At 38.5% G+C, this 27,365-nt stretch overlaps 3 protein-coding genes across 6 annotated transcripts in view; 2 read left to right on the top strand and 1 right to left on the bottom strand.

The window, feature by feature from the left end:
* The first annotated feature begins 90 nt into the window (after positions 1-90).
* Positions 91-7,588, top strand: CTBS (chitobiase, di-N-acetyl-). Of its 4 annotated transcripts, XR_001411646.1 has the most exons (9): positions 91-261; positions 646-784; positions 1,766-1,974; positions 2,601-2,772; positions 3,325-3,422; positions 4,069-4,230; positions 5,236-5,417; positions 6,601-6,713; positions 7,459-7,588. XR_001411646.1 is itself a non-coding variant. In XM_014939296.1 (8 exons), the coding sequence occupies exons 1-8, from the start codon at positions 130-132 to the stop codon at positions 6,632-6,634; spliced, it is 1,128 nt and encodes a 375-aa protein (XP_014794782.1). In that variant the 5' UTR covers positions 91-129; the 3' UTR covers positions 6,635-6,943. The 4 variants fall into 4 exon arrangements, 3 of the variants coding, with proteins under 3 accessions (XP_014794782.1, XP_014794783.1, XP_014794784.1); XM_014939296.1 differs by lacking the exon at positions 7,459-7,588 and having other exon boundaries at positions 6,601-6,943; XM_014939297.1 differs by lacking the exons at positions 6,601-6,713; positions 7,459-7,588 and adding an exon at positions 6,070-6,503.
* A 268-nt stretch (positions 7,589-7,856) lies between these two features.
* Positions 7,857-26,199, bottom strand: SPATA1 (spermatogenesis associated 1). Its single transcript, XM_014939295.1, has 13 exons — positions 25,863-26,199; positions 24,864-24,970; positions 20,895-21,012; positions 18,711-18,764; positions 18,282-18,612; positions 17,928-18,176; positions 16,156-16,282; positions 15,945-16,005; positions 14,720-14,834; positions 13,753-13,878; positions 11,256-11,425; positions 9,395-9,493; positions 7,857-8,324 (listed from the first exon to the last, which is right to left on the bottom strand). The coding sequence occupies exons 1-13, from the start codon at positions 25,896-25,898 to the stop codon at positions 8,220-8,222; spliced, it is 1,698 nt and encodes a 565-aa protein (XP_014794781.1). The 5' UTR covers positions 25,899-26,199; the 3' UTR covers positions 7,857-8,219.
* The window catches only part of GNG5 (guanine nucleotide binding protein (G protein), gamma 5), a 5,036-nt gene continuing 3,567 nt past the window's right edge, over positions 25,897-27,365 (top strand). The window contains exon 1 of the mRNA XM_014938952.1: positions 25,897-25,932. Within this exon, the coding sequence (XP_014794438.1) occupies positions 25,897-25,932 (36 nt within the window). The remainder of the gene's footprint in view (positions 25,933-27,365) is intronic.

Below are 27,365 nucleotides of genomic sequence, written 5' to 3'. Positions count from 1 at the left end.
CGGCCCCGGGCTCTCACCCGCCCCTCGGGTGAGGGAAAAGACGGCGGTGTCTCCCCGGGGCGCTCCCCGGGGCGGGCCGGCCCTAGCGTGCTCCACCCGCCAGCCCCGCGGCGGAAGCGGGGCCCTGCCATGGGGCGGCCGTGGGGCCGGTCGTTGCTGCCGCTCGGCCTCCTGCAGCTGCTGGGCGGCCTGGCCGCCGGTGTGTGCCCCTGCCCGGACCCGCGGCTCTGCCACCCCATCACGGGCACCGGCGGCTTCGAGGTGCGGGTCCCCCGGTGGCTCTGGGCCCGCCGGCCCGGTCCGGCGCGGCGCTAGTGGCCGATCCCGGCGGGGCCTGCGCGGTTAGCGGCGTGTGGGACACACCGTGCGGCGCTGCCCGGTTTTAATTGCCTGCGTTAGAATCGAGCAGGGTGTTTTTTTAAAAAAAAAGAAAAAAAAGGTGTACGTGATTTACGGGGAAAGGGCAGAGGTGTGATGAGGGAGGTGTCGCTGCACCCCAGGGCCACTCCCGCTAAGGTGTCCGGGTGTAGGAGCCGGCAGGGGAACCACCACAGGCCATGTAGCTTTTAAAGACACATCTGGGAAATAATCATCCTGCTGAGAAGTGTTTGGAGCTAACGAGGGTGCTTTTTACCCCTTTCCCAGGTCTTCGTGTTCGATGTGGGGAAGGAAACCTGGAAATCCTACAACTGGTCAAAAATTACGACTGTGGCAGCATTTGGGAAGTACGACCCTGAGCTCATGTGCCATGCTCACTCTAAAGGCGCCAGGATAGTCCTGAAAGGTTGGTTACCTTGTGCAAATGTGGATGTTTAAGTGATACGTGAACATCATGTACATAGGGCTGTAATACCTGGAAGTTTCACATCTACTTGTATGTAAAGTATTAAAAATCAGTAAGAGGATTAATTAATAAGGGGATAGTGCACACAGGACTATAATACCTTCACATTTTGCATGTGCTGGTATGCAGGGTATTAAAACCAGTGGTGGCTCTGGACACAGTAATTGCAAAACCATTCCAGTGACATGTAAATAAAAAGCTCTGTAACAGGGAACATCACGGCTGTGGTGAAACAGGGAGGAAGGAAAAGCCAATAGTAGATGTCTGTTTGTGTCTGCATTCTGGTTGTTACGTGCAGTACTCAAAAGACAGGGTAAGGGAAGGGACTACAAGTAATTTTTAGTATTTAAATCAGTCCTCTGTGGTGAGTGGGAAGTGGTTGAGTTTTAAATCACGAATACTTGGGAACTCTGTGCAGGTACAAATGCTAATTAGGAAAACAAAATCCATCTTGCTGATCTGTGCTTACATGCTGTAATCAAGTTTTGGCTCTGCTGAAGCAAAAATTTCATCCACGACCACAGTGTGGAAAGCAACAAAAGTTAAATGTAAAAGTATATTTATAGAAACACTAAGACACAGTCCCTCTGGCTCTCTGGAAATACTGGAAGTAAATTTACTTCAAGAAAGGAAGTTTAAAGTGGCTAAAAAAAATATTAAGCAGAAGTAAGGAGATCAAAGTGATAGGAAAAAATTCCACAAGGAACTTAATTTTCAACACCACTGTCTTGAAGAAGCTTGGTAAGCTCTTCCGGTGGGTTCTCAAAATTATGCTTGGGGAAAAAAACCCTTTGTATTTTAAAAGTATGAGTGTGTGGAGTTTTTACTTTGTTATTATGTTGGTTTAGTAAAGACAAACCTTTCCTCCTTACTGTTACTGTGGGGCAAATACGTGTTAACTCTTGAAGGCCTCTTTTCTAGGTGATGTACCTCTTAAGGAGATTGTTGATCCTGCTAAAAGAGCAGCGTGGATATCCCAACAGGTGGACCTTGCAAAAAGGCAGTATATGGATGGAATTAATATAGATATAGAGCAAGAAGTTAATGAAACCTCTCCTGAGTATTATGCATTAACAGAGCTTGTTAAAGAAACTACAGATGCTTTTCACAGAGAAATTCCAGGATCACAGGTAATAATGTTCTTTATACAAACATTAAGTTTAACTTTATAAAATGAAAGTAGCTTTGAGAACGCTGTTTAGCATATGAATATTAAAAAATACGCACATCTAAAGCACAGTGTTCTCATGAATGGTTAATTATGAATGTTAGCTATGATATGCTATCATAAGAATCACTCTTTTTGACCTGTATGAGTTGAAATGGAAGAAGGGTTTCACTGAGATTTGTAGATGCAATGTTACTGCTGCCTGTGAGCTGGCAGTTATTAGTATGGCTTAATGAATCTTTAAAAGTAGGGCAAATACAGGCTTCTGATGCAAAAGCTTTGACAGTGTTTTGGTAAACTCATCACTAAAGTTTTAAGAATTTGCGTCATGCTTCATATTTTTGATCAGATGGTTTTCATGTTGTGTTTTAATTTCTTTGGTGTTTTGAATTCACTAGTAGGAGCACTCAGTGTGTGTTACCTAGTGGTTATCAGCTGAGCAGCTTCTGTAGTTCATTAGTATCACCGTGTGTTAAACACTGTGCAACATTTGGGAAATAGTCTTTAGAAGTTACAGCTTTTTTTTAAAGAGAAAATTGGGGCACCTGAGTGCCATGCATGATACTAACTTGTGGATTTTTCCTTCAGGTATCGTTTGACGTGGCTTGGTCTCCATCATGCATAGATAAAAGGTGCTACAACTACACTGGGATTGCAGATGCCTGTGACTTCTTATTTGTGATGTCATATGATGAACAGAGCCAGATCTGGACAGACTGTATTGCAAAAGCCAATGCTCCTTATCTGCAAACGTTAGTTGGTGAGGACAAAATGCCTCCCCAGGGGTCAGAACATTTCCCTTTGTTCACGTGAATAGACAGAAAAGATTGCTGTTTCTTAGGCAAGTCTTTTGGTTGCATTGAGGCTTTCGAGTGATCTCAAATATGCGTTGTGAAAATAAAGTATCTCAGATCCTCACGACGCTACGGGTAGGCCTTTAGCAGTTGTGTGCTGTTATTTGTAAAGTAATTGTCTAGCCCTCACGATTGTGAAGAACACTTTTAGAACGACAAATGGCAGCCAACGCAATGGTGTCTGCCTGGGCTTGCAAAGAACCTGGAACATTTGTGTCTCATCCTTGTGAGCTGCTGCTACGGGCAGCTGGTTTTAAGTGTGAGCAGCTCGAGCAGTTACTGGGATCTGAATAGAGCAAGTGTAGGAGTATGCAGGTGGGACGTAAGGAAGAGCTTGCACCTTAGCCTCTGGGGATCATGCAAGTCCTGTATTGGCTCTGGCTCTGGATTAGTTCTAAGAATAAAAAGTATGGGAAAATGCAATAGTGCATCTTAATTTTTATTTCTTTCAAAACTAGGATACGAAGAGTACATTACTATGGGCATTGATCCGAAGAAGCTTGTGATGGGCGTCCCCTGGTATGGCTATGACTATGTCTGCCAAAACCTGTCTCAGGTAAGATGAAGATTATTCATTTGCAATCCTACTGTTAATTTTTTCCTTGGAAAGAACCGGCTAGATTGTCATCCTGGTTTTGGATAAGGAAATACTGCAGTCTGGTGGATAAGACCATAAAGCTGGGACTCAGGAGAGAGACTTTTGCTTGGCTGATAACTGATGAGCAGTGTGTTACCAAACAAGCACCATGTTTGACTAAGGAGCTGTAGATGTTATCTGTATGAGAAGAGATGATGCCCAAAAGCACTACAACACTTGCATCTGCCTTCTCAACACAGTCACTGAGCTCGCTGTTTAAAGACTAGGTGCGACGAACCATAGCAAACCTGTGACTGTTAAAGTGTAGCAGTTTATGGATAAATCATGGAGTCTCAAACTTAGGAAAAATGTAAGAGTGAATTAAAAATTGAAAAGATGACAACTGTGTAAATTGAGTGATGTTCATCCAATCCTGTATTTCTAGAGAGTAAACAAAATTTAACTGTTTTAATTTACTTCTGTCTATAGATAGTATGTCTGCCTCACATACTTGAAGATTTGGGATTTTTGAGATCCCAACGCCTTTTGTGACTTTGTTTTTGGCTGTTTTGAAGTTCAATAAATTTGTGTAACATGAAACCCATCCTTTCTGTTTTTTTTCCAGGATCACATTTGCTACCTCCCCAAAGTACCTTTCCGTGGGGCTCCTTGCAGTGATGCTGCAGGGCGTCAGGTCCCCTACGGAGCAATAATGAAGCAGGTGAACAGTTCTCTCTCAGGGGTGCTGTGGGATGGGGTACAGAAATCTCCATTTTATGAATACCAGGTAAGTGTCTCTTTATAAGACACCATGTTGTGGAGTAAACGTTTGTGAACTATAGTTCTATTATAAAGTTTTCAGGGTTAGATTCTTCCATTTGTGTTTTCTACTTTTTTTTTTGTTTGTGTAGTAAAGGATAGCTGAATTTCCATACCTTCAATTTCTAGTCTGAAAGAGGGGTGACTGAAGACTGCAGGAATACTAAAGATCTTTATTACTTTACAGTTTTCTTGAGAGATTGTATCATTTCAAAAATATGTTTTGGCACAAAGAAATTCTATAGATCCATTCTTCCCAGTGAACAGTTACTTATGATGATTGATTTAAACTGAAACACATTCTGAAATGCTCTTAATTTTTTTCTACCCCCGTGACTTGCATGCAGGTTCTCTTCTGCTTTTGGTTTCTACATAGACATAGTGAGAATCCATGAATGATTGTGCTTACATGAACACCACAGTTTCTTTAAGCTTTTAAGTTTCAGGTGTAAACGATTAAAAGGTGTTGTAAGGTGTAAATGTTTCAGGTGTAAATGATTAAAAGGTGTTGTAAGCAATTAACAGGTCAAAGCAACATAACTTTGAAAAAATTTTACAACCTCCTCCTAAGCTGTTTATTGCTGAAAAAAGCACTTAATCTCTAATTAAATCCACCTGCTAGGTTAGATAATGTATCTGAGATTTTAGCTGTATTTTTGGAAATTATTAAAATACAAATTAGCTAAATCTTTTCATCTAACTTTGGTTAAAATGTATCTCTTTTATAACAGATTCTACAAGTAAAAAAATGGCCAAGTATTTGACTTAGAATTCTTAATTGTCCTGTCTGAAAAATAATTTGCAAATCAGCAAAGTATCATTATGTAAATCTACATAGCTTGTATATCTTGAGTTTTTAATTGTACTTTTCATTTCATTGAACAGAAAATGTAATCAGAACTCAATGAACTTTAATGTATCACATTTATATAGATATGTAAATACTGATGCAATTGTTTAAATGTCTTTCTAGGATTCTTTTGGTCACTTGCACCAAGTGTGGTATGATGACCCTCGCAGCATCTCTCTAAAAGCAGCATATGTGAAGAAACGAGGTTTAAGGGGCATTGGCATGTGGAATGGAAATAGTCTTGACTATTCCAGGGAAGCTGTAGCAGAAAAACAAACTGAAGCAATGTGGCAAGCCCTGACACCGTAAGAACTATGTCAACCTTGATTTTTTTTTTATTATGGCTTATACTATCATAGACTTTGACTTTATATAAATATATCATGATTACAAAAACTTTGATTACAAAACTAACCAAATTCAACTTGTTATTTTCTATGCAAAGCCATATTTTCATTCTTCAGAAAGTCCCCATGTTGCTTTAGCAGCGTTTTTTTAAAAAGACTGTTGATCTTTTTTATTTTTCACAACTACCGTAAGTTGGTTAAAGCTCGACCGCAGTGTGTGTCTGGTAACAAGACCAAGGGGTGGATTTACAGGGACAATCTAATAATGAACCTTTGCTAAGGCTGCCTGCTGCAGCGAGCATTCATTCCGGGGTCATACGGTGCAGTCTCAGCATTCTGATTTCCCACCCCGACCTATATTTTAGCTAAATCACTCTTGAATCAGATTAAACACAGAATACTGGAGAGACAGATTGTTGCTTACATGCAACTTGGTGAAACTTGTGCTTGTTCTTTGGTTACTCTTCTAGAGATTAAAATATTTTATAGACTGAAGAAATTATGTAACATGAAATAGCTGACATTAAGATTTTTATCAGATTTGTTGTTAAAAGGGAATATTCAATAAACTCTGGTTTCACCGTGTTTATGTATCATGTAAATTCCTTAGTGTCAAAAGCCAAAAATCTCAGCCCTTATCTTGAAGAGGGAACAAGGGAACATTACTATGGAGAGGACCTGCGTGATGTTTTCTTCCTTTTCAAGCTTCTTTACATCATGAAAACTAGACCTTGGAAGGTTATTTAATGAACTGCGTATGTATTTTTTCACACACTTTAAGACTCATTCAGTAGCCTGTTGCTTGTTTTTATGTGGCGTTGCCTCTGAGGTGAGTTTTTAAAATACCCGTAGTGATGGAAAGATTGACTGTTGTTTACAGGATTTATTTTGTAAAATAAGATGATGTCTTCACAAAGTAAGTGGTAAACAATGTTGTCTGTTTATGCTTGACTTGTTCCACAGCTTACAGCCAACACTGCTTCTCAGAACTGTTTCACAACCAGATTAAAGTGCAGCCATGCCCGGCTTAAGTGACTCCATTAATTAAACAATTTATTAAATTAGATATATGTAGTCAGTTGTGGGGGATTTGGGTTTGTTGGTTGGTTGGTTTGATTTTTTTTTTTCCCTTGCTAAATAGTTACTGGGAAGACACCCCAGAAGAGCAGCACTAGCATAATGGCTACTGAGGAGAGGAATAGAAGGCTTCATCTGAGTCTCTGACTGCTTGATACTACAGGTGATGGGAAGCAGGTGAAGCCTACTGCTCTCACATAAAGCAAAAAATTCCCTTGGAAAAATCAGAGGGCTCTTCCCTAGACCTCTGGTCTGTAGGTTTTAGGAGAAACTGATAAATTTATTTAATTTATAGATACTTCAGAATTTGTATTAGTATTTATATTCATATGCTAAAATACTGTGAGATGGATATTTCTGAAATTGAGAGGTCTTCTGGAGTGGATGATCTGACCTACAAAATCCTAAGAGAAGGCCAGATGACTTCATAACAAAACTCTCTTTCCTGTAGCAGTCAAGAATCATTAGTTGGATTTTTTTTTTTATTTAGATTCAGATTTTCCAGCAGCTAGTGGCCTGTTCTTGTGTCTTAAATAAGACACAATTCTGAAATACAGAATGTAGGATTTAATATTGAATTGAGCAAAAGTGGTTGTACTTTTAATAATTAATTTAATACTTGAGCACTAAAATCTTTATTAAATCCTATCTTTAAGAAAATAAATTGAATAATGGGTGGTTTGACTCAAGACATTTGGAAGTTAGTCCTTTTGAAAATTGCATAATTTTTATTACTGTATTACTGATTTCTCATGAGTGTTTCACTTCCAGTAATAAATACAGCCTTGTCAGCTTTTTAGCTGACATTAATTCCTAGCATGTTATTGTTCTGCTTAACGTAATAACATCTAGTACTGCAAAGAGCCCAACAGGAGAGCTAGAAAAGATACTATCAAGAGGAGTTTTCTGATTACTCTTTCAGAGAATTGTTATCTAAGCACGTGCACAAGCATGAATTTAAAGAAAAACTGAGCATGCAATACTGGAAGTTGGTCCAGGATCATCATTACAGCTTGTCCAAGACAAAGCTTGTCTCTTCCACTAACTACAGAAGATGGTTAATGTCCACGTGTCTTTCCTAATAAGAGAGGAAACAAAATCGTCTAGGTATAAGGTGAGATCAGTTGAGATTTTGTTCATACTTCATAATAATATGGTAATAATACATTGGTAATTCATAGCTAGGCATACTTATAACGACAAAATTATACTTCAGCAAGTAGCTAAATAAAGGATTACTGTTGCTGTAGTTCTACAGAAGATGTATTTTAAACATTTTCCAAAAATTTAATGTGTGTGCCTGAAAATAAGAACAGGACATTATAGATTATTGGTTTATTTGCTTAGTAGGTATTTTGTTAATGAAAGAACATCGGTATAACAATGTGATGTTACACAATTCACTAATTTACACTTTTAAAATAACTTAGCTTTGTTTTAGACACGTTACTAGGTTAAACTGTATGTTTAAGTAGCTGACTAATCTTACAGCGAGATTTAAAAAGTGAGCTGCAGTATCTCAGTAGCCTAGTATCCAAATTCCACAACATGGATATAGTTGATGTCTTCTTACAAGACAACTTCAAGAACATACAAATGAATGCTCTGAAACTAAGAGTTTCTATACACATTACAGAGCTTCTGTAGACTTCACAGATATTAAAGTCATGTCATCACGTCATGTTAAATTCCTGATTTTCTGGACTGGAGAATTAAAGCTGAACGAATCTTCTTCTGTGTCAGTTCTGCTCTCAGTGCTCTTAAATCAGATGCTGCCTGCTTTCTCATCTGCAGAAGAACAAGTAATGTAAGGAATTGCACTTTAAGGAAGTTTTTGGAGTAGACATGCATATGGGTTTATATAACTAAGACTGAATTTTATACAGGATAGATGAATACAGCATAGACCTTTCATCTTTAAAATTTTACATGTCTAATTAGATAGCCTAGTAATAGCACTGCTTTCTTCTCTACTTTGCCTTGGTGTTTTTAAGAGAGAACTGTGAAATTCATTTATCTTTCCACTCCTTGTTATACAATGGAGGACGCATAACAAGTACATCCACCTTAGATGTGTTGGGTTTGCATGGCAAAAAAGTTTTTGACAGAGGCCATTTGACACTGTCCCGCACATCCTCCTGGTCTCTAAATTGGAGAGAGTTGGATTTGCCAGATGGGTACTTGGTGGATACGGAACTGGCTGGGCGGCCGCACTCAAGAGTTGTGGTCAATGGCTCAATGTCCAAGCAGCAACCAGTGGTGTTCCTCAGGGGTCAGTACTGGGACTGGTGCTGTTTAACATCTTTGCTGGCAACACAGACTGTGGGATAGACTGCACCCTCAGCAAGTTTTCTGACGCCATCAAGCTGTGTGGTGCGGTCGACACGCTGGAGGGAAAGGACTGATACCCAAGTTTTGTTTCTGTATACCATTCTTTTTTTCTTAGCTATCATCAGCTACTGATCAGTGCCTTACCAAGTATGTTCCTTCAATTACCTTTTGAGTGAAATGGGAATTTTTTGAAAGAGACTGTCAATCTTAGCTTACATAGTACCTTGAAAATCTAAGTTGCTTGAATGCCGTGCATTCGAAATCATCTAATACCCTGGTGGGTGTTCTGGAGTAATTTGGCTCAAGCGATAAAGTTACAATCATAGAATCATAGAATGGTTAGGGTTGGAAGGGACCTCAAAGATCATCGAGTTCCAACCCTCCTGCCATGACAACTAACACCATAAAATTAGCAGCATAAAGCAAGAACTGTTTAGCAAATATTTACATCATCTAATGTTGCTGTAGATCTAAGCATTTTTTATACTTAGTAACATTTCGACTGTTTTAATTAAAAGTCAGAGTACCTTAATCTCTATTATGAGTTTCATTTTTGTATCATCCAGCTTCCTCCTCAGTTGATCGAGTTCATGCCGCGCTGTAGTAATCCGGATGATTGTGTAATTCTGTGTGAAACAACAACAACAACAACACTTTACGTGCAGCATTAGCGCAGATCCGATCTCCCGAGTAACAGCACATTGTTTTGCAATTATCTTTTATGGTTACTCCCCATTTATAATAAAAAGGCATACTTCAAATCGGGTATTTTTTTCCTCTCACAGGCTCAGCATCACGCTGTCACAGCACATTTATTGATGAGATTGCTACACTTGTGTAATGTTTAGTACAGATAAACTCCTGGTTATACAGCGCAATAGTCTTTTCAGCAGTAGCTGGGTTGGGCCCCTCTTTGAATTAGCCCCTAAAACTAGAATTCATATTTTCAAAATGTACATTCTAAAAGTTGGCTTGTATAAGTCAACCGTAGTCCCTTGCAGTCAGTAACGTTGAGGGACGGGGGTGGGTGTGTACATGGTAATCTCTTGATGTTCCAAGCCTTTAAAAATGCTAATAAAGAGTCATATTAAGCAAATGACGTGATGAAGTTGCCCATACAAGGAGTCATTAAGTGGTATCTGTAGCTTCTCATCTCTGAGCTCCTGCTGTAAGCTTCTCCCCACCCAGGGGTGTAGCTGCCAACTTACAAGGGTCCAAGTCCCAGCTCTGCCACCGCACGGCTGTGTAACCCTGCTCAGACCACTGAGAAAGCAGGAAAGGTACACAGTCACGCAGGAAAAAAACAGGCAGAGCTGTCAGGTTAGTTGGGGGCTACGGGGGAATCATCACGTTGTGGGGTTGAGTCACCAGTGCAGACAAAGCTGGTGGAAGAGCAGAAACCAGCCACAGTGGGATCTGTTTCCCTGGTCCTGGCTCTCCCCACCTGACAGGGCTGAGGGCTGGAGAGCATACGAGTCCTTAGCCTAATAGCTCATTAAATCCTGGCTATCTGTCTTCTGTGTGTGCCAGCCAACAAGTAACTGCTGTATGCACGTGAAGTTGTGCATTGTCCTTCACACCAGGCCTCTTTGTGCCTAGCTAGAGAGACCTAAAAAACTCTGATATTGCTCCCAAAAGGAGCAATAACATATTTGAACACAGCTAGTTATATAATGTAATATCAACCCTATTAATATTTTTATATTGTAGATATTTATGTTACGATACCCCGAATAATATACATTTGTATATAATAGACACTCTTAGATTGTATATACAGTCTCCCACCTTTCAGATCCCAGAAAGGGACATTTTTTCCCCTAGTCTAGCTTCAGATTTGCCAACAGACTTGCTTTCATTAATGCATTTAGAAAATTAGCAGGTACAACTATTGGGAAGGGTGTTTCTCCCTGTTCTTTTATCTTTTCTTTTCTTAATTCCTCTCTGAACTTCCCCTGATTTGACACCAACAACATAACACAAGACTCACAGTTGCACAATAGTTCAAGTGCAACCATTCCAACAGCCTCAGAGACATTTCTGTCCTCCAAACACAACCAGAATTCATTACCTCTGTACATGAAATTTGGGATCATGACAATATATAATTGAACAATCCATTAGTCATACTGAACAAAAGGGGATTGTTAAGAGAAGGCATTGTATAAACACAAAGCTGAAAGAATCAAATGCTTAGGCTCAAGCACTTCATTTTTTTTGAGATGAACGGGCTGAAGTAATTCTAGACCTCAGATCATTGAGGGGTATTTGGTTGTTAAAGCTAGCTTACAAGTCATTGGTTGGTTATTAATTTGTTACTTAAATTTATATTTTATACCAAAAAATCAGGCTGTGTAAAAAGAGAGATTAAATAATACAAGCAAATACCTTGGAGTTTGTCATATCGTTTGGTCGTTTTCGACTGTCTCTGGCTTCCAATTGCGAGAGTAATTTCTGGTGGTAAAGCTCTAAATCTTGTCGCAGCTTGTCTAAAGTGTCCTCCAGTGAAACCGTAACTTTCTTAGTTTCAAAGTACTTCTTTTTCCATTCCTCGCGAACTACACAAGAGAACAGGAATACTGTTTGGTCTTGTTCATCTTATCATAAGGTCTATTGAAGTCAGTAACAACCAATTAATTTCACAAGGATACATGTGTCAAAATTATGCACAGGTTTCTTTAAAAAAAAAAACAATTCATGAAAATCTTCATTAAAATGACATTTACTATAAACGCAACTGAATTTTCAGACAATCATAGAATAGTTTGTGTTGAAAGAGGCCTTTAAAGGTCACCTAGTCTAGTGTCCCCTGCAATAAGCAGAGATATCTTCAACTAGATGAGGTTGCTCAGAGGCCCACCCAACCTGACCTTGAATATTTCCAGGGAGGGGGCATCTACCACCTCTCTGGGAAACCTGTTCCAGTGTTTCACCACCCTCATTGTAAAAAATTTGTTCCTTATATCTAGTTGAAATCTACCCTCTTTTAGTATAAAGCCATTACCCCTTGTCCTATTGCAACAGGCCCCAATGGGCTGAAAAGTTTGTCCCCATCTCTCCTGTAAGCCCCCTTTAAGTACTGAAAGGCTGCAATAGGGTCTCCCCAGAGTCTCCAGGCTTAACAAACCCAACTCTCTCAGCCTCTCCTTACAGGAGAGGTGCCCCAGCCCTCTGATCATCTTTGTGGCCCTCTTCTGTCTTTCCTGTGCTGAGGGACAATTTTCACACAATCCCCTGCAACAAAAGGCTTTATCTGTCCACCAAGATATAACACAGAAGTTCATTCAGCCTGGCTGTTCTACAGGTTTCAGCTGCACAATAAGTGCTCCCAACCCGTGAAGACTGGTACGCCCACCACAACTTTACAGTAGCAGAATATTTAGCACTGTAGATTTATGCAAAATTTGAGCTCTGCGGGGCCAGAGCTTTTGAACAGCTTAGTTTAATACAGAAGTTCAAAGATTATGGGAAATAGTTATTTACCTTTGCACTTAACTATGATTCCTCCTATGTTGTTAATGTGCTGTCAACAGCTGGCACATAAATCTCCCCGTATCTAATGTGGCAGTCTTATGGCCACATATGTCCACAAGTCTGCAAAGTGTCTTAAATATTTCTTTCTTTCAAGGCATATTTTAGGAAATCAGGACAATGGCTTCTCAGAAACTCAGCAAAAAGAACTCACCTGTTGGAGGACTATATGGTACGTAACTGAGAGTGACTGTCAGCATGGCAATCTTAGGAGGATATTGAATATAGACGGGACCACTGTTCCTAGAGAATATGCTCTTCCCTTCATATCTTGCAAAGAAACATGTTTGCAAATGGACTTACTTGTGAAACTCTCCAGGTCTGATAAACATAATTCAGAGGTAGAGACGCTTCATAAAGAACCCGCAGAAGCTGTTTGAATCCTTGTGAAATAACCTTTATTTTGCCTAACTGGATAACGTAATTTCAGACAGTGCAGGAACCATTTAGGGCTTATCTCATCAGGCTAAATTAGCTAGCCTTGCACCTTCATGCTGCTACAGATTCACTGCTTCAAGTACCCAATTTTGGGGTTTTTTTAAATACAACTTTACCATGCTGCAGAGTGCAGTTTAGCCATGCCCTTAGAGAAAAATTGGAAGGATTGGTTCATCTACTCCTTTCAACAAAGCTACTAATAATAGTTGAGACTCCTAGTGATTTAGCTGTATTTAAGTACAGAGAGAATGCTCTCAAAACATCAAAGTGATTAAACTTAATCTTTGTATAACTGGAATGTGATTTAGGGAGGATAATTTAAGTATAAACTTGAAAATAATTTTACAAATTAAATTTGGGTGGGATTTCACCGAGATTGTTACATTGTTAAAAAACAAGATTTGTTAAGCTTGTCAGGACAGGCTTGTAACTTCCATGCCATAAGCTGAATACCTTTAGATGGCTGGAAGATGATAGGATGAACTCTGTGGTTCTACAAAGGAGAAGCACTATGCTGGCAATTTGACTAGAAGCCCTAGCAACACAGTAAAAAACTCAGGTTTAGAATGTGTCAGCTGTCCTGGCCCTCAAACAGTGAATTTGCTGCAGGAGCTTTCTGGGCACTATGTACATGGGACACAACTGGAACGGTTTATAAAAGCCAGGATATTTTTAGATTTATAAGACTGCCATAAAAAAAAAAAAAAAAAAAAAAAAAAAAAAAAAAAGGATGGAAATAGTGCAACCTTGAATCTTTTCAGCATGCTATTATACACATGAGCCTTCTCGGAGCTATTGATTAGCAAACTGCTCTCTCTCTGTAATTAAGCTCACTGACAAGGAGATAAACATTATCACATTGGTTTCAATGCCATTTCTCAATCATTCCAAATTCCAAAATAAACTAAAAGTTTACCGTGATATCTCCTCAGCTTATTTTGTTCCAGCAGCCCCTTAGCTTTTTTGATCAGTTCTTCTCTATTTTTTTCCATGTGCCTTCTCTCTGTCTTCATCTGTTGCAATTGTTCTTCCATCTTGTTTTCTAAAGATATTATAATTATATTTAGCAAGCATCTGGATACTGTAAATAGGTAGGATCAATCAAGATTTTTGTAATGCACCCATCATAAATCACGCCAAAAGCTCTGTCATAACAGGGAGTAGAAATTCTTTTATTTTAATAAACTACCTCTAACTTTGTAAAATGTCTGGTGCTTCACAAAAAAGTGAGAATTCCAGCATGCATCCAGGCATTCATCCACGCACACAAACAACTACAGACCTTTTATATGTATAAGCAATGTATCACTAAAACTGTATTTTCAAGATATATATGCACCACATACACGGAAAACTCTTGCTACATGAAGCCAAAAAAGCCTCCAAAAGACTATTTCCTGCTTAAAATACTTTGCAATATAAAGAAACTATAGCAAAATCTTGCCTTAAACTCCAGCTGGTCATAGGCAGGACAGTATCTCAGACTTTCACTAGTCTGCAACAACAGGTTAATCACTTATCTTGTTACTGTCCTCCTCCTCCATGACAGCAGAGGAAACTCAGCGCTACTCCTAGTGCCTTTCTTTGCTAGGTTCTCACTCGAGCCAGCAGTATTTCATCTGGCCTCCCTCCTTTTCTCCTTCCATCCCCAAGTCCACAAGCTGGGTTTTCTAGTGAGCACTGGGAACCTGCTATGCTCTACGAACAGCCCGTGCAATTATAAATGCCTGGAATTTTCCAACCACAAATTAAAATTTGGAACAATACTGCGAATGAATGTATGTACAAATTCTTTCATGAAATAGGTTATTTCTGTCTTCATTAACTATTCAGTCTTGATTAAATGTTCACTTCTCTTCAATTTCTTGGAATCATGTACTCACTTGCTACCTGGGTTGCAGGAACTTGAGCTGGATTTACAGAAAGTGCCAGAAAAGGTGGACTAGGAGGCGAAATATATTCTTTTGGACAAGTACGGTTTTGCTTGTTTTTATCTGCCTATAGAGTCAGAAGACACAACTGTAAGTACATTACTCATAATCCTGAATAGTTACATTAGACATATGCCCTGAAATTGGCCTGAGTGAATGGGAGGGCTAAATTTGAATTCTGCATATAAGCTTTTTTATTGTGTTACCAGTACAAATGGTGACTAAATTACAAACAGCTGGACCTCTGCAAATAAAATCAGAGCACTAAACACTTACGTCACAGAGAACATACGGACAAAAATGTAGACTCTCTAACTGTTCTTGTCCATGTCCATAACCCCACAAGTTACTGACACTCCCATGCAAGACCAGGAATAACGGGCCTTAAAACTGCCATCTGGCTCATTGCTTGTAAACTCTGGACTGCCAATTTCTAAAATAAAATTTATAACAGCAGATTTTCAATTTCATTATTATTTTCATAAGACTCCACTACAATCACTTCTGTGCAAGAGCTCACAGGTGACAGTTAACAGTGACAGCTATAGTGCTGTGTCATTGCATGTGGGTGCTGAGGTCTCCTAAATGTGCTCTTATTCTGATTCTATGAATATTGTCTAGGTTGGAAGGGACCTTTAAAGATCATTTAGTCCAACCATCAACTAAAAACCATCACTAAATCATGTCTCTAAGCACTATGTCAACCTGTCTTTTAAATACCTCCAGGGATGGTCACATATATGTTTTAAAGGATTTTATTGTTTTTTATCAGAAGTTTTGTTTGGCCTCAGAGACGACAAATTTATCCCATAGAAATATGAAATTATGAAAACGCCACCAAAAAAACCAATAAAATGTTACTGTCAAGAAACTGTAAAAAAAAAAATTCAGCTAACATTAATAAGACTGAGATAGTTACTGAATATGTACTTCCTGTTAAATTAAGCCAGAGATAGAACTTCTGTTGATTTCATTGTTTAGAACTAGAGTTGATTTTTCATCAGCAAATCTGCAGAGTAGCAGCAGATGAATTAACTTTTTTCAATTACTTTCAAAGCTACATTTGAGTATTTCATATTTCTAATGAGTTACCTGTCTTACAAAATTAGGCTGTTTCTAGGTGGAGGTCTCTTTATTGCTCCAGATTACTAAGAATATGTTACCCTAAAAAACACACCTGATCATCCAGTTTTTCACCAGGATCAGCTATAGACTTGCTAGTTCCGTGTTGCTGCAAGCTAAAAATAAAACCAAAGAAGCAAGTGAAAGCTCACATAATGAAACAGACTTTCCCCCCATTTTCTTTTATATATTTGAAGTCTGTAAAATAAGTTTCTAGACAGGGATCAATATTATCCATTATTTTAGCAGAATCCATATTTACTAACCTTTGTTTTTTGTGTACATATCCTGTGGTTTGCTCTTCCATTATTTTAAGAATTCCAGCATCCTGTGTTCTGTCTCTTCTTCGTTTGGTATCTTTTTGGTGGTCGTTATTGTCCATGTTTGCTAGTTCTGTGACAGGATAGTGATGATCAAAATATATAAATTACACTCATAAAATTCGAGCTGTTTTGACTGTCAATGCCTGGACTTTCCAACCTGTATTAGAAATTCAATGAATCAATCCAATAAATAATTTTATCTCTGGGGCTTGGAAATTTTGTGTGAATCACAGAGGAAAGAAATAGAAGAACAAAATAAGCTTTTTTTTTTTTTGAGAATTTCTGTCTAACTAATTCTTGGTAACTAGTACAAGAAATATTATCACAGATAAGAAAACCACTTAATTATTTCACCTTCCCTAAACTAATTCTGTATCTAACAATTTCTGCCTTTCAGAGCAAAACGTTTCGCATTTAAATGTTCATGAATAAATGTTGTTATCTGCTTTATAATATATACAATAAATATTTCAAAAGAAAATTACTGACAGACTTCACCTTTGCTACTTCAAAACCCTACATCCCTCATCATTCAAAATAATTTATGGAAAACTTTTCAGTTATTTATTTACATATACATTTGTATATTAAGTGGTCTCATACTTAACATCAGTTAACATGATGATGGAGAGACAAAGCTATTTTTGAGACATTATGACTGGAAACTAAAATTACTGAAAAGTCATCCATGAAATCCTTTTCTAATATACTCTCCAGACACGTCTTGTATTCAAATTTTTGTTTTCTTAGTCAAAGTATGGGATACCCAGAAAATAATCTTAACTGAGATTTGTAAGCTGTCTATATCTACGAAAAACTGGATATTGCCTCATTTAATAATTACTCATTAAAAATGTGCAATAAAGACCATCTTTTTTACATGAACTGTAAAATTCTGCTCAAGTATTAAGACTTATCTTTCAAAAGTATTTCCTCAAAAACAATTTATATTATAATTTTTATGCTAATATAGCAATAGTCATTCAAATCCAATTTAAATGCATCAGTCATTTCTTTCTTGGTCATCACTAAAAATTAAGAATATTACCAGGGACTTAATGCCCCTCAGTATCCCTAAGACATCACATTTTAAAAGAAGCAGTAGTTAATAGATCTCTTCCAAATAACATTTTCTATTGTGGCACAGAACTGTTATCCAGTTAATGTGTACTTTAAACCTCTCCATACTTTTGTACTATTTTCACTGTAGTCTGCTCAAGGAGTTCTCTCACCTCTCAGTTTTAGGAATGCCACTGTTCAATAATGTATAAATAAAAACTATATGCGATGGAGGGGGGGAAACTCTTCCTCTTCAGTAGTAATGCAACCATGGATAAGAGGACAATGAAAATTGAAGTGAATAAATGCTTTCCCTAATATTCTGATATCAAGATTTTTTTTCATTTAAAACTGCTGTTGAATTATGGAATCATTATCCTCCGATAGTTGCTTTGTAATTTTTTTTCATATAAGTAAGATTAGACAAATACATCAACTATAGTAAAGTGTTCACTATATCAGTACACAGTGATAAAGAAGGACTCATTCAAATTGAAACTACAGCTCTTTGAAAGACATTATAAAAAATTAGAATACTGTTCTAATAGCAATATCCCAACTCATGCTTTAACTATAGTTTTCTTAAAACTTAGCTTTACTCTGTCAACGTTCTAAAGAGCATGCTTTAGCAAAAAGATGACAATGCACAGTTGTACCTTTTTGATATTTAATGTGATTTTGGAGTGCTTGATTATTCTGGCCTTCGTCATCACTGTGGTTTACGTGAAGAGTAAGAGCAGTTCCTTTGGCTTTGTCATTCCCCTTGGCAGTGTTATGCTTTTTTTGATCCTGGCTGAGATGATTTTGCTGCGGGGTCTGTAATACCATATCACTCTTCCCAGACTCCCAATCTGCAGGATTTGAATGACTTGGTGTGAAGAAAGATCCAGTGAATACATTTTGATCTGCATTATAATTAGTAGAAAACAGAATATTATTTTATTGTAAATGTTAACAATATTTATCCTTCTCCTTTCACCACCCTCTTCCACTACATTGGTTAAACTTACCTTTTTCTCTAAGCTGTACAGTTTTTTCTTGGATCCTGTTGTTATGGTCTTGCTTGTGTTCTGTGGGCAAAACTGGAACGGGTTCTTTCGCATCCCATCCCACAGGACTGTGTTCTACCTGATTTTCTAGCTGATGAGTACTCTGTATGCTTTCTAAAAACTTGCTCTTTTCATGTTTTTGCAGGGGAAGAGTGGATAATCTTGATCCATGAGCAAACCTATTAGCTTCTGCATTAAAGTGATGTTTTTCTTGAGTAACAGATGATGATAACGGATAAACATCTTCAAAGTATTCCATTCCAGGTAACAAATACAATTCAGGATAAACAGCCTAAAATATACAGTATATTTATCAGACAGGACAAAAGAGGAAATGTGCAATGTAAAAAGCTTCTGGAAATTATACCTTAAAAGCCATTCAATACATACATATGGAGGAGCAAATAACTCCAGTGTCAGTTCTGTTTCTTGCTTTGCTTTCACCTTGGAAGATAAAAAAATTGAAGCATAACCAATAAAATACTTTTTTATCAATATTGTTACATATAATTTATTTTCTATATTCTGTTACCATCTTTACATACTACATTTTTTCTTAATGAGCACTATCTTCTATAGTGGCCTGCTGCAGGAACACAGACTGCTATTCTATTTTCTGATGTGGCACTGAAACTTTGTCTATTTTTCAAAATCTCAATCAGACCCACGAGAGTACATGGATGCACTGAATAGTTTTTTATATCCTTTGCACTTTCTCTTATGGTTCAAAGGACCTGATCCAACAGTCATAGCAGAAGAAAGTCTTAGACTGTCTTTACCAAAAGTTGCTTCAAGCTGAATCTGGATAGAAATTCCAAGTCTCACATAATTTTTGCTATTCACCTGATACAATACTGCAAAATATTTAATGAATATAGGAAAAAAAAATATTTACTACTCTCCTATGTCTTCTTGCATTTATTCTTTGTCTTGATATTTTTTGTGATACACTTTCAGATTTCAACACTCATCCTAAAAACAAAGTCTAAGATAATCAATGTATATTTGAAAAACATGCTCCAGTAGAAAGAAAAAAAAAAAAGGAAATCTGAGCTTATAGTTAAATAATGAAATTGAACTAAACATGGGGCCACATTCTGTTCTGAATATGGCCAGGTGATGTCATTGATTTACTGTTAGAGACACATGCTGTAGGCAAGAAAAAGAGGAGCAAATGTACACAACTTTGAACTTTGGCTTAGGCTTATTTTTTATTTAAAGACCCTTACTTGCAAGTAGGGTACAGCTCTTATTACTGCTTACATTGTTACTGTTGTGAAACAGAAGACTGGGGGTGGGAGGAACACACTCAACAAATATTTGGTCATTGAGATGTAATTCAATGAGGTTACCATGACCCTAAACAACAAATACACCAGTTAGTTGGTTTATTGCTTTACACTTTGTTATCAAGTTAAATATCAAGCGACAGTAAATACTCCAAATTAAAATTGTGTCTTTGTCCCTAAAAATCTTCACTTGTATCTACCAATATCTTTAATTCTCAATTAAATTAAAATATTTTATTAAATTCCTGACAGTCTAAAGGAAGCTGGAAAATGTCTCTATTTATCTCAGAACTATCACTGGGGAAGAAAATATACCACCTTACTTACTATGATGCAGTTAAAAACACCTCAGTTCTCTGAAGACATATGAACATTTTCAGATTCAGATTGTGTCACAGTCTTTAAGTTTCTCTTAGGATTTTTCCACCTAGTTTTTGCACATGACTTAATATTTATTCAGCTTTTCTATGCAAGTAATTTTAGTAATAACTCAACTACAAATGAAATAAAGAACAGAACCAGATTTCCAGCTTGTAAATAATTTCCAAATCTGTGAGAAACAGAGGTGAAATGAGAAGTGAAAAAAATATCCTATACTTATGTACCTCACTTAAGTCTGTGTGTATTACATGAACAAACTTTCAGTTGGGCTCATTTTCAAGTTTATTTACTCCTCAGCTGTAGTTTGTAAGATACAAATATATAGAGAATCAATGTGAGGAACAGTTATGATTCAGAGATGCAGGTTTTTGATTACATAAATCTCAGGCTGTATTACTGGACAAACCAGTGGAACACAAACGTACAGCCAGAGAAGTTTTCATTCAGAGACTGATCTTTAAAGGCTTTTAGGCTGGTCATAGCAGTAAACATTAAACAAACTCTGACTTACTCAGCCGCCATTGCAAATTCTTCACATGCCATATTCCCAAGAATGTACTGGTAATAATGACCATAGGGGGATTTTTTTTTTTAATGCAACCAGATTTGTCATATTTAATCTATTGACTTATCAAAACTAGCATCTTTTCACTGGTTCACAACTAATTACATCTGATACTTTAAAGGGTATTTCTAATATACCTGTCCAGCGGTGCCTTTGTGTTTGGGGAAGTAGATGTGCTCCAATGAGCTTACGCTCCAGCGTGTTTAAAAACAAAGGCTAACAGTGCTCCTCAAGTTATCTCTTCTATTTTCCTGTGATATTACCTAATCTGCAGGAACAAAAATCTGCAGTTTATATTATAATGCAGAAAAGCACTAAAGGAAAAAAATAGTAACTTACCACTGCTAGTTTTTTCCCAATGCATTTTAAAAATTTGAATTTATCTGCAACTGCAACTCCACCCAGATATTCTCCAAGCTTCTCCCGTAGTGCTCTTAATGTGACGTGAGGAGACACCCTAGAATTATGTTATTCATTAATACATATGTAAGATCAAATAACAATGGCTTTTCATGGAACCATAGAATGGTTTGGGTTGGAAGGAACCTTAAAGATCATCTAGTTCCAACCCCCCTGCCATGGTTGGTGGAAACTTCACCAGACTGTCACGACTTCTCAAATATGATGGATAGTGGCTCAGCAACTTGCATCTCATCAGGTCTGATGGACTTGTGTACCTTCAGGTTCCTTAGATGGTGTTGAACCTGGTCTTTTCCTACAGTGGGCAGTTCTTCATTCTCCCAGTCCCTGCCTTTGCCTTCTGCAACGTGAGCAGTGTGGTTAGAGCACTTACCAGTGAAGACTGGAAAAAACTCATCAACCTCAGCCTTCTCCATGTCCTGGGTAACCAGGTCTCCTGTTTCCTTCCTGAGAGGGCCCACATTTTCCCTAGTCTTCCTTTTATCACTGACATATCTACAGAAGCTTTTCTTGTTGTCCTTGATGTCCCCAGCCAGATTTAACACTATCTGGGCTTTAGCTTTCCTAACCTGATCCTTGGCAGCTTGGATGATTTCTCTGTATAACTCCCAGGCTACCTGTCCTTGCTTCCACCCTCTGCAGTTAGTAAGAGCGGGAAGATACTGCTATATACAAGCTGGTTTGCAAAATGGTTTCCAAACCAGTTTGCAAGCTGGTTTCCAAAAATGGGAACTATGTCCTGGAACTCAACCTAATTACATACAGTCTAGAGAGTCTTGGTGTGGTAGAGTCAGAACGTTGTATCACGTCATGGTAGATTGTATTACAAGGGCTGTCATAACATTAACTAGCAACATTCATATTTCAGGAACCCCATACAAAGGGAGAATATGGAAGTAGCTGAAATTTGAAAATGCCTCCCTCAGAACACTCTTGCTCATCCACAGATGAATAACATTGGAAACTACAGTCATGTATTTCCATACAGGTGACAAAGTTTCATGGGGCCAGTCCAGGGCTGTAGAACATACCTCTTCAAGCACTAAGAGCTAGAGGAGACGTCATCACTGTCCACTTTAAGGAGCAGGCACATTCCTTTGATTTCGTCTTCTCCAACACAAATTTACAGTTGGGTGTGTGCATGCGTACATGCAAATGTATTTTAAATCAAAACCAAACACTTCAGTGTGAACATTTCCACCATAGTTTGAGGATGAGAGAGCTGATGCAAATATGAATTGCATCATTTACTGTACTACTGGAAACCATGCAAATGTTATAGTAATGAGCTCAGTATAAAAATCAACATAGAATAAAAAGCAACTCTACAGAACAAAACCAAATGTACAAGAGGCACACAAAAGTTCTGCAGCACAACATAAACAACTCTAATTGCTCCTATGCTGCCATATAAAATAAACCAGTGAACAAATTCAGGCCTGAGACTGTTAATTACCCATGCTGATTAAGTGTTAGTATTCTACCTAACATGATTTTGGCTTGGGGGATAGCACATGCCATTCTCAGCAAGCAGTACAGACAAGAACATGCCATCCCTTCAACTTGGACACATCTTCAACATTAACTTTTCAGGGTTTGTTTGGGCTTTCAAACAGACCTATATGCCTCCATTTCATTCCCTGGATATGTAAAAACACCCTCAAGTTTCATCTCATAAACACAGTACTTCAGTGGGCTACAGTGTTTTCCTTGCAGTATTTCAAACACCTTCAACTTAGAGGATCTTCCTGAAGATGATAAATCTGCCTTGGAGCACAGGCAAGCAGCAAAGGAGACCCAAGTCTGCAGAGTGGACACATCTAGGCCACACTGCTTGGTCTCTGTACATTTAGCTCCTGTTTATTTCTTCTCCTCCTTCTTTATTGCCCACACTTGCTGCAGATATTAGCCCTAATGTCATTTATTTTAAATGTATAAAGAAATATGGGAAAGATGGATACATAATGCAATACACATCCTTCCAAGGTCTCACGTGAGAACAGAGATGACCTATAATTCAAATATCTCTCATTCACTACCATTCCTTCAAGCTGATGTCTCAGAGAAGATATGACCCCCTTAAATGGTCTCCTGAAACCCAATAAATGAAAGCTCTTTGCATTTCCAAGTTCTAACACTGCACATCTTTCACTGACAATGCCCATCCAAACCAGCAAGGAAACCTAGATCTAAGGCAATTATGAACAGCAGGTAAAACATCTAAGTAACTATGATGTATCATGGGAGAAAATTATCTAGGTATACAGAACCTGAGATACAGGGCAGAAATTCATCTGAAAATTACTTGCCGGTGCAGCTGCTAGGAACATATAATAATATATTTCTTACTTGCTGCCACTGGCTAGCAGAAGACTAGTCACATCCAAGTAATTTGCTTCAGGGTGTTCCTTTAAAAGTAATGCAAACTAGAGTTCATTGCAGCAATCTCATCTGGAAATAACAAAAGTATGGCTCCTGTGGTGAGGAATGAGGAATAAAGAAAAGATCACAGAGGCTGCAAAATCAAGTTCATGGGAACAGGAACACAGGGCCATACACAATTACACACTTAATATTTTCCTCTAATTTAATGATTAATGGAAATGGCCTGTACTTAGACCTAGGAATCCTTTGTTAATCTGACTCAGACTGTACTAGGATTCTCAACCTGACTGGATGGTGCTATCAACAACGCCCAAACAGCACGAGTACCAGCAAGGCTGCTGTTCCCTCTCCAGGATTGTAAGAGAAGTTTTTTTAAAATATTTTTTTGTTTTTAAAGATGTTACACTGGCTTGGGGCTAGTTATTGCTAACACTAATGTACTTCAGCATTGCATAATACCCATATTGATTAATTAGCAATTATTTAAGACTCATTAGCAAGCAACAAATACGCAGAGAGATATAAACCCACTGAAATCAATGAGAATCCTAATTTAAGTTGATGGCTCAGAATTGAGCTGTGGTGAAATAAATTTACACAAGTGAAGACAGGGCAGTGACAGAGGTCAAGTCATTTCATGTGATTAGAAGTTACTAGTGCAGACGTGTTTTGCACCTCTGCTGGAGACTAGTACAGCAAACAAAGCAGATACATACAGTTATTTCCTCTGGCTTTGAGCAGCTTTTCAACAAAAGAAGCTGTGAGAATGAATACATTCTGCTCTACATGCTCATACCTAACTGTTGTCAATCTTTTCAGCTACACAGTATATGGTCTAAAGTGGACAATAAAAGCCTAAATTTAAATTAGTTAAAACCCATATTCCCTGCAGTTTAAGCTCAATTGACAGGTTTTGCACAGGAGCAGACAAGGTGCATATAAAAGCTCCATTTCAACACACGTATCTACATTATCTGATTCCTCTACAACTTCTTACCACACTGGATACACACTGATTTTGCAAGTAAAGCATTTAGGAGTATGAAACAAACTTTCAAAGTTATGAAAGTAAAACTGCAACTCTCTGTGCCGGGTTTGGGCCTAGGACTGGAACCGGGTGATGCTTTCACCACCTGAGAGCACACATAGCACACAGTGTTGTGGGTAACCTCTCAGAAAAAGAATTCAAGATTTTGATAATCAGACTTAAGGAGACAGAAAGAATATGAGACCATGATTTTACAACATCAATTATTCTGCAGAAATACTAGTGCTGCTCTGGAAGTGCGTTTCAATGGCCTACATCAAGGGTCACAATGGAGCTAAGCTTGATACAGTCCAAACAAATGTAACACTAGTCATGGGCACCACTTGCCCTCTAGAACTTATTAGAGAACAAGTCTCTTCTGACAGATGTAATCATGCTCTACAGAACAACAGCTAAATGACTGAAGAATAACATAAAGGACCTACCACGTACATGAAGCCTAAGACTATACTCACCTTATAAATCCAGCTGAGATAAACTTGCTAGTAAGAGCTACAGGAACTGTATTCAGCTTGAAGTTCCACACTTCTTCTGGGACATAAAAAACATGGAGCTCCACCAACTAAATAAAGTAAGAACAGATGATCATAACTGTAGGTATATTATAATACTCTTCCTATACGCTTTGTTTTGCTTTGCTGGATTTTCAATTTCTGGAGGCAGGAAGGGCTTCTTTGATAATAAAGCCTCAATGCTCTAGCCCATGTGCTGACAATGATGACTAGATAGCCAGAACAGCCATGAATAGAGTAATTTGTGATTCAGTGCCAGCTGACAGCATCAAAACAAGTCCCATTAGAACAAGCTCAACAATGGAAATAAGAGCCTATGCTTGTGCTGTATGTCACTGTTGACAGCAATAGAAAGAGCTTACCAAGAACAGCTGATCCTCTGGAGTGTGTCACAGATACAAGAGTACTTCAGCTAAAATCCTACCTTTGTTCACCTCGTAAGTCCTAAAAGCTTGATCCAAATGTAGTAGAAAGCACCATAATCAGTAAGAAAAAAATTTCAAAATATTTTGGGCAGCTGTTAATAATGTTAGTCAGCTTAGAAGCACAGAAGTGCTCTTGGTAATGTCTGCAACAAGACTAAGCCTGCTCTGAGCAAGGTTCACTTAGATTATGTTCAAACCCGTGGTAGTTGTAGGACCATTAATGTCTGGATCTTGATATTTTCAGTGAAAAATCATATTGACAAGGAAGATATACTTCTGAAAAGCTTTCCCTATAACTAGAAGCTATGCAAATAAGTGATACAAAGTATTTCTGCAATTGCTTAGTTACTAAATATGAGAAAGAAAAGAATGCTTTCTGTATATACTATGTTAGAAGCACGGGTTTTTTCCTCCCAGGCCTTCTAGAAATGGTGCATTGTCACTTATTTTAATTTTTTTTAGATTTTTATTTAGGAAATCTAAAAAATCTCTATGGAAAATTACAAAAAAATCTCACCTGTGATGTCTGAGGTCTCATTTGACTGAACGACATGTTGATCCCTGTACTTGATGACAACGAATGCCAGGTGGGTTTTCTAATTTTCTTTTTGAGTGAAACATTCTTTAAGAATGAGTTTCATGACAAACTGCTATGAGATAAGTTACTACATTAATTTCCTTTATTTTCATATAGCATTCTTCTTTCTATTTATGAAAAAAGTTGCCTCTGTGCTGAGGGAGAAAGCCTCCAGCTGACTGCAGACAAACAGACCCAACCACACCTTCTACACAAGGATCACCTAAGTAACTGGGGGAATTGCTAACCACAGCCCTGCAGCTCTGAGAAGTTTGCCCTGGAGAACTTCCTCTTAACATTTTCTCCCCTTTCATAAAAATACTGAAGTTTTATATAAATTTCTACACAACTGCACTGTATTCCTAAAGACACAGAGCAAAACCCCCACAAAATGGGATTCTTGCAGAGCCTAGAATTATCTCCAATAAAGAGACAATTACCGTGAACTGAAGCCAAGCCACACACAGGACACATCGTGCTGGCCAAACGCACTACCACAAGGAAAACCGACTGTGCCATGTCACAAATATCCTTTCACAAACTACCGTGGTTGTTAGAGTTTTTCTTTTCTCGCACCTGAAGCCTCTTCCAGCATCTCCTTCTTAGCCTGTCCTTAGGGACATGGTTCAGTGGTAGTTTGGCTGTGTTAGGTCAATGGTTGGACTCGATGATCTTAAAGGTCCCTTCCAACCTCAACAATTTTCTGACTCTGATTTTCAGCGGGCTGAACGCCCTGACTGCTCTCCTGATCACCTTCATGGCTCTCCCTCTCACCCTCACTACTTCTCATTAGCCTTTTCTTGAGTGCAAGGGACCAGACCTTCCTTCCAGATGACCTTCCAGGCCTTGCCCTGGCTCCGTGCAGTGGAATTAAGTTTTCCTCGTGTCAGTGGGAAGCGCCCACTTAAAAGGGCTTGTGTCTTTATTTGCCTCTTCACAATTACACTGCAACGAGCTCTCAGGAGTGCCCTGACCAGCACACACTGCCACAGCTGTTCCCAAGGGAAGGCACAGCAGGACACAGCACAAGTCCTTCTCTATACATGCACGACGTTGCACTGGCACTATGAGGCACCATTATTCCGTGCTTCACGGCCATTCCTGGACACTTTCTGCAGTAAATACCCACCTCCTCCAGACCGGAGTCAAGACCCAAACACGCTGCCATGAGCACAGTTCGCAACTTCATTCATTACGTCTCAGAATAAGCACCAAACTATTAACTAACTTGTTATTAGCGCCACGATTTGCCACCTTGGTCTCAACAATGTCTCCTCGCTTAATCCACCTCATAGACAAATGGAGGGAAAGCTAGGGTACACCCGTGTTTCCAGGCGATTCCCCCCGTGCCGGGCACACTAGGCTCGGGGCCCAACAGCCACCAACCGACACCTCCAGCCACACACCCGGACGCCGGAGCCGCCCCCGCCCGCGGCCCCGCAG

Source organism: Calidris pugnax, unplaced genomic scaffold, assembly GCF_001431845.1.
Source record: "Calidris pugnax isolate Ruff unplaced genomic scaffold, ASM143184v1 scaffold18, whole genome shotgun sequence".
Taxonomy (NCBI): domain Eukaryota; kingdom Metazoa; phylum Chordata; class Aves; order Charadriiformes; family Scolopacidae; genus Calidris; species Calidris pugnax.
Note: the sequence above shows the minus strand (reverse complement) of the source record. Positions and strands in the feature narration are given on the sequence as shown.